The 18858-nt window shown below is 48.5% G+C and overlaps 1 protein-coding gene across 1 annotated transcript; it reads right to left on the reverse strand.

The window, feature by feature from the left end:
- Positions 1 to 1703: 1703 nt before the first annotated feature.
- SLC22A13 (solute carrier family 22 (organic anion/urate transporter), member 13) lies at positions 1704 to 7931 on the reverse strand. Its single transcript, XM_014944903.1, has 10 exons — positions 7554 to 7931; positions 6265 to 6368; positions 5526 to 5680; positions 5240 to 5408; positions 4761 to 4881; positions 4061 to 4155; positions 3336 to 3550; positions 2310 to 2418; positions 1954 to 2163; positions 1704 to 1821 (listed from the first exon to the last, which is right to left on the reverse strand). Exons 1-10 carry the CDS (start codon positions 7923 to 7925, stop codon positions 1728 to 1730), a joined length of 1644 nt encoding a protein of 547 aa, XP_014800389.1. The 5' UTR covers positions 7926 to 7931; the 3' UTR covers positions 1704 to 1727.
- Between the last annotated feature and the right edge of the window lie 10927 nt (positions 7932 to 18858).

Genomic DNA, 18858 nt, shown 5'->3' on the forward strand with positions numbered 1-18858 from the left:
GGCAGGGCCAGAGGTAATAAGGTGTGGAGGGGCAGCAGAGCATGACCAGAGCATGACTAAGGCGAGGTGAGGAGATGTGGGGCGAAGCAGATCATGTTGCCAGAGGAGCCTCACAAGTACCATGGAGACAATCAGTGTATCCCCAGTGTCAGTGACACCAACAAACTTTTCTGCAACCCTGGCTATGCTACAGAGTTCTCAGGATCCCGGACCTTGCCCTTTGACTAGAGGACATTGTCCTCTTTTTCCTCCTGACTCCGTGTTGGGAAGGTCCCAGGTCCGTGACCAGAGCAAAGCCTGCAGAAAGGGACCCAGCAGGGAAAGGCTGAGAAGGTGAGGAGAAGCAGCTTTAATTCTGCTGTTTTGGCTCCGTGCAATGACCCAGTGCCAAATCCCAGATCCTGAAAATGCCCTGCCCCATCTCCAGCCACAGCCAGGTCCCATGGGAAACTTTGCAGTTTGGGGAGATCTTGTGCACCAAAGCCAAAGTACAAAATGAATATCACCTCCAGGCACGTCTGGCTCAGACTTGGGACATGCCAGCCTGAGAAATACCAGAAGTGATTGGAAACAAAAGCATGCTACAAACCTGAGTGACCAGCCTTCTTCTAAGACCAAGACTAGTGCTGTGGCTTGAGGAGGTAGCTTCATGAAAGGGTGCCAAATACATTCTCTATTTGCAAGCAAGTAAAGCAGGAGAGAAGACCACCCTTGTCTTTCTTTTTTGTGACACGAAATGCCACTATGTTGTTGTGGATGAGCTGGAAGCAGCCAAGCAAGTCTGTTAAATGTCACTGTTAAAGCTTGACCATGATGGGGGAAAGCTCTCCAGGTGCCCAGCTCAGTTTAACTGAGGTTGAATCGCAAGGTACATGGCATAAATCAGGAAACTTCCACAGCAGCTCATGGAGAAAATAAATAGAGACTGTTCATCGAGAGACATCAGGAGAAATAAAAAAAGTTCTGATTGAACCCAGTCATTCCGCTTTAACACTCTGTTTCTGCATTGTTTGTGGCTGATGGAAACCAAACACGTTTCCATCTGTGTGTTCAACGACAGGCTTACAATTTCTGTGTAGAAAACACTCCAGAGCCAATAGCAGTTACAAAGGCCAACTGTGAAACAGTAGGAAACAACAAAATAAAAAAAAAACAACAAATCAACACCATTTGTTATTCACATATTGCATGACAAGTGTCTCTTATCAAACTCCGAGTATAATTTATATTATTCATGTAGAAACTCAAATTCAAACACCACATAGAGAAAGAAAAGCTAAATAGGTGTGTGACAGGGTTTCAGTGACATCCTGATCAAACGTGGAGGCTCGGGCCCAGGAGAAGGCCGGCGACCCGAGCGGTTAGTGCAGGAGGGACACAGCCCGGCGCTCGCTTGCCCAGTACTACCACTCTACTGGCAACTGGTTATTGCTGTAAAACACGACAGGGGTGGTTCCACGGGTACCAGTTTGCAAAGGACTGGGAAACACGTCAGGAATCGGGGTGGGGAGGGGACGGGACTCGCGCAGCCAGGCAGAACAGAGCGGGTTTGGGGAACAGTCCAAAGCGCGTCTTTTCCAGCCGCAGAGCGACACGGAGCTCTCCCTCTGAGCACGAGGAGTTTGTGGATCATTTGAAAGACCAGTTTTTCCAGACAGCAGTGCCTCATTGCTCTGCTTCAAGAAAAATGGTTCAGACTATGCCTTTTGTGTGTGCCTGTCCGTTCATCACTTGCTCTCCAAGCAGCTGCGCATGCCCTTCTCCGAGTCTGCTCCATCCTTTGTGGTGTCTCCCTTGGACAAAACTTCCAGTGTCCTGCTCCTGAATACGTGAAGGAAAGAGGAAGAGATAATAGTGTTTCCACCCTCGTTTTTGATGTACCTTTCATTGTCTTAAATTTGTACCTTTGGATTTTTTTTTTTTTGCCTTAAATTCAGAGCTGTGGGTACCCACCTCAGCTCGGGAGCAGTTGCCCCCGTGTCATCCGCCAGGTCTGCACCGCGGGTCTCTGGCAGCAGGAAGCAGAGCAGTCCCACCACCACGGGGACACTCCCGAAGATGGCCATGGGGATGGCCCGGTGGTACTCGCTCAGGAGGCGGATCAGTGGGGCCACGATCCCCGCCACCCGGGCCGACATCGAGCACAGCCCCACGCCGGTCTGCCTGGGGGAGTGAGGGAGAGTGGGAGGTGTGGGCAGGGCCTGGTATCCCCTGGGCCACCGTGGGACTGAGTGCCACCATGGGGACAACCAGGTTCTTGCCCCACCAGCCATGGTGGAGGGAAGCCTTGATGTGTGGGGAGACCTCACCTGACAATGGTGGGGAAGAGCTCTGCGGCATAGACATAGGAGGTGGAGAAGGAGGCCGTGGCAGTAAATTTGCCAATGGTGGCCAGGACAGTGGTCGCTACAGGCTGGTCTGAGGGGAGGAGAAGAGATCATCACTGTGACCTTCATGGAGAAGGTTCAGTTGGGACCAAAGATCTCTGCAATGGGATTCTGAGGACAGCCCTTTCAAACAGGTTTTCCAATTGGATTTCCGTTGGAAATTGTTCCCAGCAGACCCTTTCCTGGAAAATACCCTCTGGATAACTGGCAAAGAGAATGTATGTTTCTCTTGAAGCCTTGGGCATTTCCTAAATCTGCAACTGAAGTGAGTCTCTGAGCCACTTCAGGTTCTTTAGGGAGTGCTTGGTTGGAAATGCCACATCCTATGAGCTTGAAGGTATCGTGCAGCCCCTCTCTTTCCTTCAACCTTACTCACAGCACTGGCACAGCAGCAGGGGTGAGGGTATGGACTGCAGCAATATGTGGAGGTAGAATCAGATAAGGGGAGAGGGGCATTTGCTTTTCCTGTTCATCTAAATAAGGGATACATGGTGGCTTTTAAAAGGTCTCTTCTGCTACGCTTTTCTGAGAGGAGGTGGTGGCGTCTGGTGGGTGGTGGTGTGTAATGGACACTACCAGCCAAGGTCTAGGAGCTGTGGAAGGACTAGGCGCAGCTCTGAAGGAGAAGGAAGTCATACAGTGAGGAATCCAGCACGTTGCCAGTGCAGCCCGTTGGTGCTTTTCTGAGAGGAGGTGGTGGCATCTGGTGGGTGGTGGACACTACCAGGAAGGACCTGGCACAGCTCTGAAGGAGAAGGAAGTCATACAGTGAGGAATCCAGCACGTTGCCAGTGCAGCCCGTTGGGCTGTGGCACTTGAGGCATCTCAGCCCCTCAAAGCAAATGTGGGTCTGCAGCCAGCTGGGCTGGGAAGATGGGGTCTGAGGCAGGATGGAGCTGGCTGGGGCTCCTCCCGGCTGTGCTCTTGGGATGGGAAGAGATTGTTCACCTTCAGGGATGCTAGTGACGACAAGACACATCAGGCCAGACAGCAGCAGGAGAACGGCCTGGCTTTTCTTCCTCCCAAACCACTGCAGCAGGAAAATGCAGGAAAGTCGAGCTGGTAACTCCACCGCCCCAAAGGCAAGTTGAGTCAGGTAGACGTCCAGACCAAAACCTGTCACGTTAAGGCTCAGCCCATAGTAGACAAGGCTGTCTGCAAACCTGAAATTCAAGTAAAAAGTGCAATACAACATGTAACCAGATGGATTTTCCACTGGTTTATCCTCAAAAATTAGGGTGGTTGGACCACATGCAACTTATTTAAACCCCCAGCAATCTCTGTTTTCCTTCTAGTCACCACCTGTGACAATTCTATGGGATGTAGTTATACAAAATAAAGCAGTATGGATCCCCATATGGTCAGCAAATACTAAACTGCACCCAGAACTTCTAGGAGGGCACAAAACTAGTCCATGACCCAGGGATTGCGAAAAGCTGGAATTACTCCAGCCTTTCTCACAAAACTCTCAACATCTTGAATAATCAGCTCTAACCCCAAGCCCAGAAAAGGTAGATCTGGTCCAGTATGGGGAGACAAAAAGATATCACAGGAACACATATACATATACATCATCCCAAAAATCACATGAAGTGAATTTATAGTTCTTGTCAACCGTCAATCTCTTCTGTTCACCTAAAATTTTGAAAAGAGGGGACGAGGGGATGTCTTACCAGGCACACGACATGATTAATGTCACATTCCGGAGGTGCTTCTTCCGAAAGAGATCCAGAGTACTTCCAGACTTGGTCTGTGTCTCAGGCTTCAGCTGCAAAATGCACAAAGCCAGAGTCAAACCAGGCAAAGGAAGCCCATGGTTATCTCCCTTTCCATCTGCAGTCAAAGGAAAGCCTCAGCGCAACAGGCTTGTGACCCCAAACTGGTCTGGAAGGGAAGGCAGCCCAGTGGGCATCTGCTCTGGTTGCCCACCACACTGGTTTGGTGACTAAGAGGTCCCTTGGGATGGGCATTTCCCCAAGGTAGGGACTTTGAAGTGGGCAAGGAGGTAACCTCCCTTCAGGCATTTACGCACAGAAACCCACAAACTAAACAGAGACCTGGTGCTCATCCTCAGCACTCCTGAAATCCTGACAGAAGAAAAGCCAGGGAAGCAGTTGAGTCCTTTCCAAATCCCAAGGGGAACTCCAGAAAGCTCCAAGTTGAGCCTCAGCAGAAGCTCTGTCCCTTCCCTGACCTGGTCTCTGGTACAAGGCAGCTGGAGCTGGAGCCCTCCACGGTCCATCCCCAAGCCATCCCCAGTGGGCATGGTAAGAGGTTGATCAGGAAGATCTCAGCTCCTGTGGCTGCTCCAAGCCCAAGCCCAAAGGAAAGTCTTGGAAGACACCAAGCAGTTCTGCATGGCTTTACAGGTACCTGCTCAAGGAGTTCTGGTGGGATGGTGCGCTTGTTGACGGACGCTGCCTTCTGAAGGGCCTTCTTGGCTTCTTCTATTCTACCTTTTGTCACCAGCCACCGAGCTGATTCTGGTATCACCCTGCCAAGGAGATGAAATCAGGAGATGTTGCTGTGACCTGCCGAGTCCCACAGGCCATCTCCATGTGGCCACGGCACGCATCACATGTGATGGATGGGTCTAAATAACTCCTCAGGCCAGGTTTTCCAGGCCTACGTTTAGACCCCAAATGCCACATTTGAAGACCTGAAGCAAAGCAGCTGCTTCTCTTAGGTGTCCAGAGCCAGAGGGAGATGTGCTGAGCTCTGCAGAAGTCCCTCCAGCACCTGCACTCTTACAGGAAAGACCCAGCCTACTCCTGAGCTGCTGCCTCCTCATTGCCACCACTCACACCCACTGCTGTCGTGTCTGCAAGAAGCTCTGCCCCGCTCCTGCTTACCAGATGTAGAAGAAAAAGGCAAATATAGGAGCAGATCCTGCAATCTCCAGCAGCCTCCAATTGCGAATCCCATAACTCAAACCTGCCAAAATGATCTGTCCGATGGCAACAAAACAATGAGAAATCAGCACTGCCTTCGGCCGGGAGGAGACACCAACCCATTCCGTAGCTGCGAAGAAGAACAAAGGTCCAAGGTCACCCTTTTCTGAACATTCAAGACTATCTTTTGTTATTGCATCTTGTGAGGCCGTATCTGTCCACCTCAGGGTAAGGGCATCCTACTCACCTAAGGCCAAGTCAGTAATCAGAAGTCCTGACACGGAAGCCCCCACGACACACCTGAAGGCCATGTACACGTAGAAATGGGGCACAAAGGCAATTCCTACACCAAACAAGCCCTGGAGGAGGAGGGAGATCAGAAATATTGGCCGACGGCCTATCCTGTGGAGGAAGAGGGAAGACATAGTTGGTATCTGGAGAGACTTCATGGGGATGGGAACAGCCCAGGTGGAATACACAGTAATATACACAGACTGTAGTGCTGGTTCCCCTGTGAGACACTGTGTACGCATGCTGTGCCCTTCTCCCTTCCATGTCCCCTGTGTGGCTGTGTCCTCTAGGGAGCTGAGGACTTTGGTTCCTGTCACCATGAGCTTAGCACAGCCACGGGAAGCAGGTGCACATCATCTGGTTAACACAGCTGAAGGTGGGTCCAACTCTGTGCCCAAATGTAAGTTTCTGGGATTCTTGGAGACACCCTTGGGTAGCTGAGACACCAGTTGGGGCTGGACCTGTGATTCCTGAAGCGCCCCCCCACCCCATCCCCAATAAGACTGTGTCTGCCTCCCTCTCTTCTCCGACATCTACAGACATGTCAGGTGTCCCCAGATACCCTTGCTCAGGCAAGGGGATCAAGGCTTGCAGAGGGAGTATTTCATACTCAGTGCATGGACATCCTGAACTCTCAGCTGGGCTGTCCCTGGATGTTGGGCAGTAACTCTGGGAAGATGGCTGTGTTTCCTCACCTGTCACTTAGTGGCCCAAAGATTACGGCTCCTAGGAGAAGCCCCGCCATGAAGACAGACTGGGAGATGTCATTTAGGTCCTTCCTGTCACACACCAGGTCAAACTGGAGGAAGAAAACACAGATGCTTTTGTTCTTGACAGGCCCCAGCTGCTTTCTAAATGTGAGTAGCCCTTCTGGTCCATGGTGGACCCAGGAGTTTGGTGCTTGAGCTTCCGCTCCAGCCCTTGGGAGCAGAGAACTCAACCCCAAGGACACAAGCCTCTGTGGTGTAACGTAGCACGCAAGTCAGAGGTGGGCCAGGTGTACAAGGTGCTCAGCCTGCCTCTTCATCATGATACACATCTCCCAAGAGCTGGGACCTGCAGGATACCCCTCTGGCCCAGGTATCCCCAAGTGACCCTCCTGGCTGGCAAGTTTTACTTGAAGTGGGACCTTGGGATAAGAGTCCTAGCAGCGTGTTTCTCTGGCTGCAAAAACAGGACAGGGTAGAAGGAGGAGGAAGGTGGGAGAACAGTGTTTTCTCTGATAAAGGAGGACTGGCACAGGAGTGAGAAGGGATGCAGCAGCTGCTGAGGACCCTTTAGAGAAGCTGGCTGTGAAATGGACAGTGCTCTATGTACCCCACAGAGCCTTCACCCGAGGCTCAACTCTTTCCTCTGGTTTCAGCTCAGAGGAAGGTACTCTTGAGAAAGTGCTGGAGCTGGGAGTGAGGGAAGGAGGGAGGAAGAAGGAAGGAATGAAGGATGGTGAGAGAGGAACAGCAGTCCAGGGAGGGAGAAGTTGGGGATGCTGACAGGCAGAGCCTTTGCTCAACTGCATGGCCCATGGCATGTCTTGTTGCAGCCCTGAAGGTCCCTGGAGGCCACAGAGATATCAATGACAAGCCTTTTGAAGGAAATGTCTTCCACCTAGAAGGGGATGTGAGGAGAACCAGGCTGAAGACTAAGGGAAACTGTGGCAGTGAGACCTGAAAGGTCCCTCCAGGCAAGATAAATCATGGGTTCAAGGGGATACTGGAAAGGGGAGAGATGGACAGAGAATGTGCTGGACTCACAGCCCAACTGTTTCTGCCTGTGGCCCCCATGGGCATCTACATCGTGGTCTTCCTGCAACATACTCCCAAGGAGTACAGCATTGATCTGTGTGATGGAGCCAAAGTTCCCCCTTGCCTGGTGTAAATCTCGGCCTGACCGTGCCACAGCTGGCGTTGGCTGACCAAACTACAGGACAGGGCATGCCCATCCCTTCCCTTCCCCATCCCCAGAACATCAAAAAGCAGTTACAGACCTCGGTCAGCAGGGATGGTGGTTCTGCTGAGGGGTACACCCAGCCACTGCTGCATTTCTCCGTGGCGTTCAGGCCGTAGGCCATGATGGAGTCGAGGTCCCAGTCCACTGGTGAGTACATGGAGCACTGCTCGAAGGACCCCTCTGCATCCCGGGGCAGGGTGAGGTTGAGCTGCTCTTCCTCAGTCAGGTTGGGGCCCACGGCACGGATCCAGCTGGTGTTGCAGTGATGAGGCACATCCACAACCATGAACACTTGGCCAATCATTTGGAAAGGATTAATAAGTAGCGGGAGGGAGAGGAACAGTACCAGCAATTTCTGATATACTCCAAACTTCCCCACAGCACTTATAAAATCTCCAAACTCGGCCATGGTGTATACTTCAGTGGTCAGGCTGCACTAGGGCACATTGCTTAAATAAGCAAATATTAATGTTTAAACTATGTGAGCACTAAATCTCTAATCATGTGTGATAACATGAGCACTTGTATCGGTACATCTGTCCATTTCATTGATATACTGCAGTCCTTCAGGATGTACTTTGTCACCGCCATTCCCTCCCTGTTCTTGGGGCCAGAACAAAGGTGCCACTCTTGGGGACAAGCTTCTCCTGTCCCAGCCCTCGTGTTTCCCCAGGCCCCCTGAAGGCAGCTATTCTGCAGCACAAGGTTTTCATCCGAGACATGAAGATGTGACTCTGCAAATGAGGGCTAATTTTTGTAAGTGTGGTGGAGAAAACAGAGCAAATCTGCTGCTCTCATTAATGGCTTAATGGACATATAGGCCATCCCAGAGAGCATAAGAAAGAGAAGCAGAAAAACACTTCTTCTCTGGACCAGGAAATATGGCTGGTAGTCAAGTAGACTTGGTCTTGACAGCTGTGTCCCAAGCTGTCGGTTTTCATTTGCCCCATGTAGGAACCCTGGTTAGTCATAAAACTAGATCTAAGCTCCAGTGTCTTGGGGAGAATCCTAAAATAGATTTGGTTTAGAGAGTAGCCTTAAGAAAACCGTAGCACGTCATGCACACAGACATACAGAGCACACAGGATTTGGGGATGAGAAATGACACCAGCTTGGCTTTGCCCGAGGTTCTGATGTCACTTGAAAAGCAGATTGACCTGATTTCTGCTGCTTGTCTGAAATGCTTCCTGGACAGACTCCCTGAGTGGTTTGTATCTTTATTCCTGCAAACTGGAAAGCAGGATTGCCCTTGTGTATGAAATTGCATGTGAACTTTGGCTAAGGTCTCCTGGCTGCTTTCACCAGAGAGATAAGGACATGTCACTAGACACTGACCTGTTCACTTCTCAAATTCCTTCTCCTTCACTTTCAACCCAGACAGTACATCTGAGCCTTCAGCAAAGTTACTGAAGGATCACAGGTGTCTGGGTTGGTGTTTCACAGGTGGCTATGGCACTGGTGTGGTCATGGAAGAGGGCTAGAAGATAGGACCTTAAAACCTCACCCTCTAAGGTTAGGTGAGAAAGAGAGGTCATACTGAGTTAATGCTATTTGGAGTAAAGGAAGAGAGGAGAAAATGTTACTTAGAGTTGTGTAAATTCGCACCAAGCGTCATGTGAGCACACCACACAAACACTTCACTGGGCTCTGGATCCACATCCTTGGATGAGGGGACTTGCTATTATTCAGACGCATGCCTTGAACAGGAGGTTGAGCTAAGAAACCTCCAGAGGTCCCTTTTTATCTTAAATGCATCTCTGGCCTTGTCATGGGACGACTTGGCCAAAGAGATCTGCTGTGGCAGAAGCATTTTGACCATGTCCTGCTGAGCAGGGAGTAGGTGCCTTTTCTGTCAGCATGTGACATGGGGCAGACAGTAAGGTATTGATGCACTGATTCATGAACTTTTCCTTTTTTCTCTTACACAGCTCTGGACATCAGGAGTGACTGTGGTTGGAGACCCATTTGGGCATCTATATATTGGGGTGAATTGTGGCCAGGATGGATTTATACCCACCAGCTGTGGTGCTTCTGCATTTTCCCTCTTCCTCTTAGTGCTGGCAGTGAGAGACCAGGTTCATGGGTGTCATGTGCTACTGACAACTTGGTCTGGGGTGTCAATCAGAGCAACTTTAGCTCAGGTAACTGGTCATCCTCTTCCTTCTCTGGCTTCAGTGACAGGTGCTTAATCCCTGCAAGCTTTTAGGTCTCATTTCTCCACCTCTAAACACAGCTTGACCAGGTTCCAGGCAAGGCTGTGAGATGGATGCACCTCTCTCCCAAGTCTCTGGAGCCATCCCAAGTTGTGACCGACTTTAGCATCTAGTGAGTGGTGTAACTTTTCAAGGACATCTCTCTTTTCCCTGATTCCTGTTGATTGAACAGTCTCCCTGCACAGAGCACTGACACACTGTGTTGCAGCAGATGCAGTCATTAAGCAGCTTTATTCCTCCAGCAGATCTGACAGAGCCAAGGTTATTTCAGCACTGGTGAGGCAGGGAGGGGTTTTTAAAAAATTTTATTTAAAAAATTAATTATTTAAAATCTTAATCTTTTTTTTTTAAATTTTTTTTTTCATTACAAACAGCTGATTAAAACAGGTGAAGTGATAAATTCCATGATACACGTGTTCTTCCTTTGAGCCTCTGAGGTTTCTGGTAAGCTTGTTTATCATTAATATAATTGTTAACTCCTCTAACATTCATGTTATGGCAGCAAAGGGCAGTCAGGGAGGGTCAGAATGTGACTGCACGGGGAGAGCAGACATAGCAATGTCTCCATGCCCCAAGACGTCAGGAGATCTGGGTTTCCTTTCCTCCTCTGCCCTTCTGACCAGGTGACCTTGGTAAGGTCATTTCACTTATCTTTGTTTATCATTGTACAATGAGGTTAATGATGGTGACCTCCTATGTGAAGCAATTTGGCAGTCTACTGAAGCAAAAATAGAACGAGGGTAGTGTAATTATTATCAAGTGTAGGCAAGCCATATGGTGAAAAGGTGTGTGATGGTTTGGGTTGGATTAATCTCTGGATGACTAAATGCAGTTGTCTCTATCTGAAATAGATACCTACGGTTGGACTGTAGTTAGTGGAGAAGTATTGATGCAGTTAATAGAGTCCAGACAGCTGTTAGCTTTTTGAATGCAGTTGTCTCTTTTGGGGTGAATCACTCCCCAGACTTCACTGACTGTGCTTCCTAATTTTCCATCAACTCAGATATGAAGTTAAACAATTGGTTTACATTGAAACGCTAATATTGCAGACACCTAAACCCAATTAGGAGACAAATCTTCACCCTGCCCTCCCTCAGCTTTGCCCATTGCATTTTACTTGTGCACTTGGTGCCAACGGTTTGGTTCCTCCCTGATAATTCTCATCATTATCATGATGATGGCATGATGGCATTCTCATCTCATTGAAATTTCTAGCTCTTGATTAGCTTGTTGTTCATAGCTGCTTGCTGGTTGGATCTCCTTGGAGGCCTCTCCCCCTTCTGCCTTGCAGACAGTGGCCATGCAGACATCCTCTGAGGAACCTTGGCACTAGATCATGCAGAAGATCTCCTCTGGGTGCAGAGAACTGGGGACTGGTCGGTGTCTCCTTGGAGGTACCTCACAGTGAAGCCAGTTCTTCCAATGTTCTTTTTTGGGAACTAAGCACTGACACACTATTACCAGGATAGAGATCTTAAATTTAGCTCCTTAAGCCATTAATAAATCAGCCTATGCAAAACTGAACTTTTTTTTTTTTTGTGCCAAAGGAGTGGGTGATTTCAGGAATCAATGTTCATCCTGTATCAGCTAACTTGTGCTGTAGGAGTGGGTGCTTCTTTTGATTTTTTTTTTTTTCCAACTATATAAAGAACTCTTGCTCTAAAAGGTCATCATTTAACATATTTGGGTCTGCAGAGGAGAGACTTTCATAAGCCTCTTCAAATCCTGATGTTTTTCTGCTCATTTTTTCAGGAACCTCCTGGCTCATTTCGGCTGAATCAACACTGAAAGGATCAAAGACGTTGTGATTAAGGGCTTCAGAAGCATGGCTGGTGAACATGTACATTGTAGGAAAATTGTCTTCCTGCGTAGAGAGATGCTTGATTGGTGAGCTTTCAACACTGACACCCAACCCCAATGTATCTTCTGCAGCCTTTGGAGCTCGGTGCTGTGGATCTAACTGCTGCAGCAGTGCACAGCTCTGAATTCCTTCCAAGTCTCTAGTAATAATCTCATCCTGTCCAGCAAGAAGTGAGAGGTTGGAAGTGTCCCACAGCTCTAGTGCTGGGATTTCCTGGCACAATTCTGAAGGATTTGGATCAAAGCAAGGTATAGTTTCTGCCTCTGAATTTTGCAAGTCTGAATTTGTGATTTTATTTGCCGTGATGGGAAAATCTTGTTCTCCAGAAAAGAACAAGCTATTGTCCTCTGGAAAATCTATGTTGTCTAACTGAAGCTCAGCTTCCTTGGGTAACTTCTCTGAATCGTCTGGTGAAAAAAATATCTCATCCTCTATCTCTGTGTCCTGGACATCTAAACTTAAGAGGTTCTGAACTTCTAGTGGATGAGCATCATGATGATTTCCTTCCCTGATGGGTTTTTTGTTGTTATCAGCTGCAGACATAAGCTCTGGAGGAGGATGTAGGAGGTTTGTTTCACCTTCCAAGGTTACTGCAGCTTCTTTCTCATTTTTTTGTTTTGGCATGAGGGAAGACCAAAAGCTGTCCTGCTGCTGCTGAACCTGACTATTTAAAGCCAGTTGGTCATGAATGTCAAGTTCAGTTCTCTCATGTTTATCCTCCCATGAAATGATTGTACCAGGACTTAACAACAGGATATCAGTCTCCTTGCCCTCAGTAGAATCTGAACAGCTTCCAGATCTCTCCTGGATATGTTTAGGGGTGACCTCTGCCTTCCTTGGCTGTGGCAGCTGATCGTTTTTGGAGGTCTTTTGTTTTGCTTGGCTGGAGGAGCTGAGGAGGTCCTGGGGCTTTTCCTGCCTGTCTTCAACGTTTGTGTGTTCTGAGGATCTTGCAGGATTCTCTTGTTGACTCTGCTTCTTCTCTGAGGAATAACCAAACAAAGTGGCAAGGGCTGACTGGGGCTTAGTGGCTTTCCTTTGAGTTGTATTTTCCTTCTTGGGAGTGCTGCCTTTGTCTTCAGAACCAAAAAGTGTAGTGAAGGGGTTTTTCCTGAAGCTTTTACCAGGCATGTCTCTGCAGGCTTGACTGCTTCTGGTCTCTTTTCTCTGGGCATCAGGCCTTGATGTATGTAAAGTGCTTTCCCCTGGGAGTTTCAGATCCATTTTTTCTTCTTCCACTGGATGACCTCCAGATTTGCACGAGGATATACTCAGTTTGGAGGAGTCTAATGTTTTGGGTGATTGCTCAAAAACGTTAGAGGTGTTTCTACTAAGAACTTCTGGGGGAACCTTCAAGTTGGAGTTTCTTACTTCATTGTGTGAGGACAAAGTAGCACAGATTTCTTGCGGAGATGTGCCTGCTGATACTGGAAGGTCCTTGTCAGGTGATTTTACATCATGTCTCAAAATACCCTCAGGAGGGTTAGTTATCAGTGGACCACATGTGGCCTGAGGTTCTGTTTCTTGCAGACAGGACGCGCTATGGTCACCTGTCATCTCTGGCAAACCAGGGGAAGAAACTCTTCTCTTTTCTGCCTCTTTTTCCTGAAATGTTTTCTCAGGACTGGGTTCTTCCAGAAACCCTGACATACTTACCGGTTTCACTTGTACTGTCTTCTCAAATTCTTCCCCTTTGCTCTCAGTCCCAGGAAAATGATTTATGCTGGATGGCTGCATATTTTCCCCTGAAATTACTGGTATTTGTTTCCCAGGGAACTCCTTGGTGTTTGCTTCTGATTTCTCATGCACCACCTCAGGGGTCTCAGGTGATGCCCCCAGCCCTCCTGGCTCCAGGGAGCCAGAAGCTGCGTGAGGAGTCCCTGACACACCAGAGAGACAGGGGCCTTCATGTTCAACTTCACATTCATGGAGACCAACACCCTCAGCTCCAGATTTTAGTTCCCCACTTGTGGTGTTTCTGATTTTGGGTTCTCCTGACACACAGACAGGCTGTGGGCTGTTCATTCTCTCTCCAAGATGGTGCTTGTCTCCTGCAGTAGCTGGGGTGGCTATGGTTGGTTCAGGCTTGTCATCTGTCATTGCAGGAGTTGTGTCCCCTTCGTTGGGTATGCTTAGAGACCCACATACCTTGTTTCCCTTCACTGGGAGCTCTGCAGCAGGGAGGATGCAGCCCCCTGTGCCCCCCAGGTACATCCAGTTGGTGGGTTTAGTGCTTTGACGTGTGGTGTGGTGGTCGAGTGAGCCACGAGGCAGGGATTTCACAGGCTCCAGGACTAGAGAGGAGAAGGCAGAGGCAGGTCCTCTCTTCGACTGGGCTTTGCCCTGCTGGATCGCAGCCACTCGCTGAGACACCTTGCCCCCTCGCTTCCCTTTCACATCCCCCATCTTTTCACTGTCTCCCTGTTCTCTGTTCTTGGGCCAGGAGCACGCTTGTTCTATTTCCTTGGTATAGGTGACACCAGGTAAGAAGCTTCCCTTCCCAACTGCTGCCTCCACTGCTGGTTTTCCCTCCTGACCCCTGAGCATCACCCTGCCCACCCTGCTGCCTGCAGCCTGGAAGGTTTGCAGGCTCAGAGTGGGCTTTTTCCCAAAGCATGCTCCCTTTCCAGCTTTTCCATCTACTGCCAACAAGGCTATTTCTGAAGGTGGCCAGCCCATTCTTAGCTTGTTCCCTAAGAGGACAGAGCTGCTCTTCAGCTCTTGCCTGTGCTCAGCTGGCCGCAAGCTGCACCGTGCATTGAAGGATGATGTGGGTTTCTCTCTTGTTTCAGTCTCCTTTTTGGTCCTGTTGTACCAGTCCTGGGGCTGTGGTCCTCTGCCTACCGTTGCCACTGGCCGAACCTGATGGTCTCCAAGCCAGTGCTCCAGCCTTTCTGTCTCGCTTCTGCTTTTAGCTCCAGCCATCTGCTTGTGGTGGACTTGGCAGTAAAACACCCCGTGGAGGGCAGCATAGTTTTGCAAGCTGGAAAACACACATTGGCATAGCTGTTAGAGGCTGTGTGGGAGGGAAGGATTAACAGTAGCACTGATGGACAGGTTTTCAGCAAAATTGTTTTTCAGTGGAAACCGTTGGGGAAGGGAAGCTGTTTGAAGAATGAAACCTTTCAAAAGCAGCGTCTGTTTTCTGAGGTTATGTTTGATTTCTCTTTCAAAACCTGAAACATGAAAAATGAAACATTTCCTTACAATACCTCTGGGAGCAGGTTATGTACACCTCCAGGTTATGTATAATCCCTTTCTCATTTACGGGCCAGGCTTCACACCAGCACTCCACCTCTCCCTCTGTATGCACAGCGTGGACCATATGGGTAAAACTGTGCAGGGCTCCCATGATCCAACAACTGCACAATGGGACAATGTGTCTGTAGAGCTGGGGGGCCAAGAGGATGGCAAGCAGCCTCACAGAAAAGAACTGTGGTGTCTTGGTGACTGACAAGCTGAACACAAGCCAGCAGTGTGCCCTTGTGACAGAGAAGCCAACTACATCTGTGGCTGCATTAGCAAGAGCCAAGCCAGCTGGTCAGGAGAAGTGGCTCTTCCCCTGCTTTTGGCACTTGTAGGACCACATGTGGAGTACTTTGTCCAGTTTTGGATTCCTCAGTGCAAGAAAGCCATTGACATACTGGAAGGAGTCCAGCAAAGGGCCACCAATGTGGTCAAGGGCCTGGAACGTGTGTCATTTGAGGAGAGGCTGGGAGCTGGATTAGCTAGGTCTTACAAGGAGGAGGTTAAGAGGGAGGAACTGATTGCTGTATATGTCTATTTTATGGGACGGGATAGAGAAGACAGGGCTGGAGTGCTCCTGGATGAGGACAGTGACAGGATGAGAGGCAGTGGGAACAAGTTGTAACATGGAGAATTGTGATGAGATATAAGAAAAAACCTTTTCACTGGTGGTCAAATGTTAAAAGAGGGGCCTCAGCTGAGAGGCTGTAGAATCTCCATCCTTGGAGCCACTCATACCTCTCCTGAAAGTGGTCCTGAGTTAGCCACCCTCCTTGGACCTGCAGGAGGCTGGGTGGAGACTTACAGAGGTACCTTCCAACCTACCTGACTCCATGAACATGTGAGGCACCCGAACGATTCCTCCAATTAAATTCCATATCAACATTCCCAAATGGTAAATATTTTTTGTATTTTCAGCTCACCCTTGCACAACCATGCAGGCTCCTGATGCAAAGGTGTCTACAAGCTTGAGGTAAATAGTCTTCAGACTCTAGTGAAGGAGGATGGATAGTATCAGGAAAACTGTCTGCCCTTTCTCATTTCCTGAAGGTTGCCCTGTTGGAATTACCCTTGGACTATTGTGATGGAAACTACTTGAACACGCCTTAAAAATAAGTGTACTGGGGTCCTACCACTCACCTCAGCTTCCTCCCACAGACCTGGCAGCAGAAACATGAGCGGTGCAGACAGACTTTGTCAGTGACCACACGCTCCATGGAGTAGACAGGCTGCAGGCATGAGGCACACACTTCTTTCAACATGGGCTGAAGAAGAAGGAAAAACTCAAGTTAAACAACTCTGAATCATAACTACTTGGAAACGTAGCTGCAAGCTAATTTGCTGCATCTTCTGCTTGTGTTGGATTTTCCTGTTGATGTTCTTTTGCATATCTGCTGTGAGGGTACAGATTCCTGTCTGACTCAATTTATTTGTCATCTTGGATAGGTCAGTATCAATCTTCAGTCTGGACAGAAAGACAGGACCATCTTGGACCCCTAATGAGGGGAATGATTCATTTGCTCGAGAGCAAATGGTTCACTCAGTTGGATTGTTTAAAAGCCTTGAGTGAGGTAAGAAACTTTGTTCGAAGGCTGTGACTCAAAATCTCTGTCTGGGCAGCTTCTGAAATTACTGATATCATATGGCTGCTCACACAGACTACATAGTTCAAACCCTAAAAAGGCAGCACATCTCAGCATTAAAGCTCTCACAGCTCCATAAACCTTGTGGTTTACTCTGTGGACTATGTTTTATGCCAGGATCTAAGTCTTCAAACACCACTTTATGTGAAGAGCCCAGGGAATCTCTCTGGAAAGCATTGCCAACACCAGCTATTTTACTAGCAGAGAGAGAAGGGAATAAAGAAGGTTGGACATCAGCCTAGCTGCAGAAATGGCTCCAGGTTGTCTGCATGGTCAAGTAATCCAGAGGATGCTGGTGGCAATGCCAATAACTCTGTGCTCTCCCTTCGTGATGGGAAGCAGAGGCTCGGCTTACCTGGTGAGGCCATCTCCAAGTCAAGTTTGTCCAAAACCCCAAAGGGAGCGCAGCTGAGCCTAACCTAGTTCTGACTGACCCAGTCAGTGCTCCGAGTGCTGATATTCCCTCACAGGAGGGCATCTCTGCCTCTTTGTTGGAGGTACTTTGCCACAGTTTGAATTGACAGAGTTTTACTGGCGCTCTCTGATCCCTCTGGCTTTGTGTTCAATCTGTGCTCCCCTTGGTTTGCAGCGTGGCAGCTTGGAGAAGAGGCAAGTTTACTTTCTGCTCTTACGTGGAGTGGGCTGATGGCCAGATTCTAGCCTTAACCAGAGGAAACACAGAAGGTGTTTCTGTGTCAGAAACACTCAGTGTGTCTCAAGAGACGAGCTGACAAGGGAACAAGAACCCCATCTTTTATTTGCAACCAACGTCTGGGGGACCAATTTTTTCTAATTACCTTCATTTTGGCTGAAGATACCAGTAAGATCAAATAATCTTTGTTTTCCTATGACAACACTTTCAAGAAGAAGAGTTTAACATCTTCATTTTTCTTCCCTCTCTCTAGAGGGAAGTGTACAAACAAACCCTCTGTCTTTCCTTCAGTCTGCAGTGGTCTCACTCTAACTCTGCTATTTCAGTCCTTGACAGAGAGGGGACCATAGTCCTGTAAGTGTCTACATATCTAATGGGTGTCTTATTGGCAGTTTACTGCCAATATACTCAGTTCAGGTCCATTAAGGGAATGTAGAAGGTGATATATGTATCCTAAACCAGGCCCATATAGTTGGAGAGAATTCATCAGTTAGGCAGGGGGAATTTCACCAATGTGACTGCAGAACTGTGCTGGTGCCAATGGGAGGACAGTGCTGGTGAAGGTGAAGCAGAAATATGCTTTCGTGGAAAGATAATAGACAGATCCTCCAAGTGAAAAATGGTAGCAGATACCAGATGGGAAGTGATACCCTCTTAGCAGGTCTCTCCAAGAGTAATTGAAGCTCTGCACCTTTGGCATGGATGTCATCTCCCAGGAGGAAATGAGCAGGCTATTTGGCAAAGAGCAGTGAGTGGCGATGGGCAGCTGCATGAACCCAGCATCAACTGTGACGATGGAGCAAAGTGCCACTCCTGGCGATAATAAATCTCAGGCAATGGATCAACATTGTTGTGTTTGGCAGTACAGACCTCTGTTACATCTAGGTACTCCCCCAGGCACTTCCCCTGACAGTGACCAGCTCTCATACAGCCCGAAGAGAGTAACTGTTGATGTGCCTCTTCTTGGTAAGAAAAAAAGTGCTTTTCTTTAATCTTGACCAAGGAAGGAAGCAGAGATCTTTAGCAAACAAACAAGATCCCTCTACTCTTAGCTGGGAATGAATGTATGGACTCCTGGAGAGTGTTTCCAAAGTAGCATAATCTTTTATAGGGGATGCAGGTCTCTTTCACCAGGGGATTTATTTTAAGTGCTCACTGTCTGATGCCTGGAAAACACTCTTGTTCTTCAGAGGTATTTTTATCAGCTCCAGGAATAAGCCTTCCTAATGGTTTGGGAGACAGAGAGGTGATTAGCAGCAATCGAATGGCACTGTGGGCAAGGAAATTATCTTAAGAATTCTGTGAAAAGCTGTTATAGAGTGTTCCTGGAAGGCTCTTTAGTGCACTGCTGATTACTGCCATGCTGAAAGTTGCAGCTGGTTTATGGCTTACCAGTTGTTGCCTTTTTTTTCCCCAGGTAAATTAAAATTTTTATTGTAGGAGAGGTCAGCCTGAAAATGTCTGTATTATTGACAGGTGGAGAAGATGGTGAACACAAAGCTGTCTGACCTAAGACTGAGCATCCTCAGGGAGGCCAGTGGTTGAAATGGATCTGGGAAGGGTAGTATTTGGTGTAGGCAATTCAAATGGGACATATTTCACGTCTACTGCTGCAAGAGAACCAGATCTGCAGCTGAATCTGTCCTTTGTCCACTCAAGGAGGTACAGTTAAGACAAGGCCATCTGTCCTCTGCCCACTGGTCCGGGTAATTCTCCCTGCCAGTTGG

This window comes from Calidris pugnax, unplaced genomic scaffold, assembly GCF_001431845.1.
Source record: "Calidris pugnax isolate Ruff unplaced genomic scaffold, ASM143184v1 scaffold54, whole genome shotgun sequence".
NCBI classification, from domain to species: Eukaryota; Metazoa; Chordata; class Aves; order Charadriiformes; family Scolopacidae; genus Calidris; species Calidris pugnax.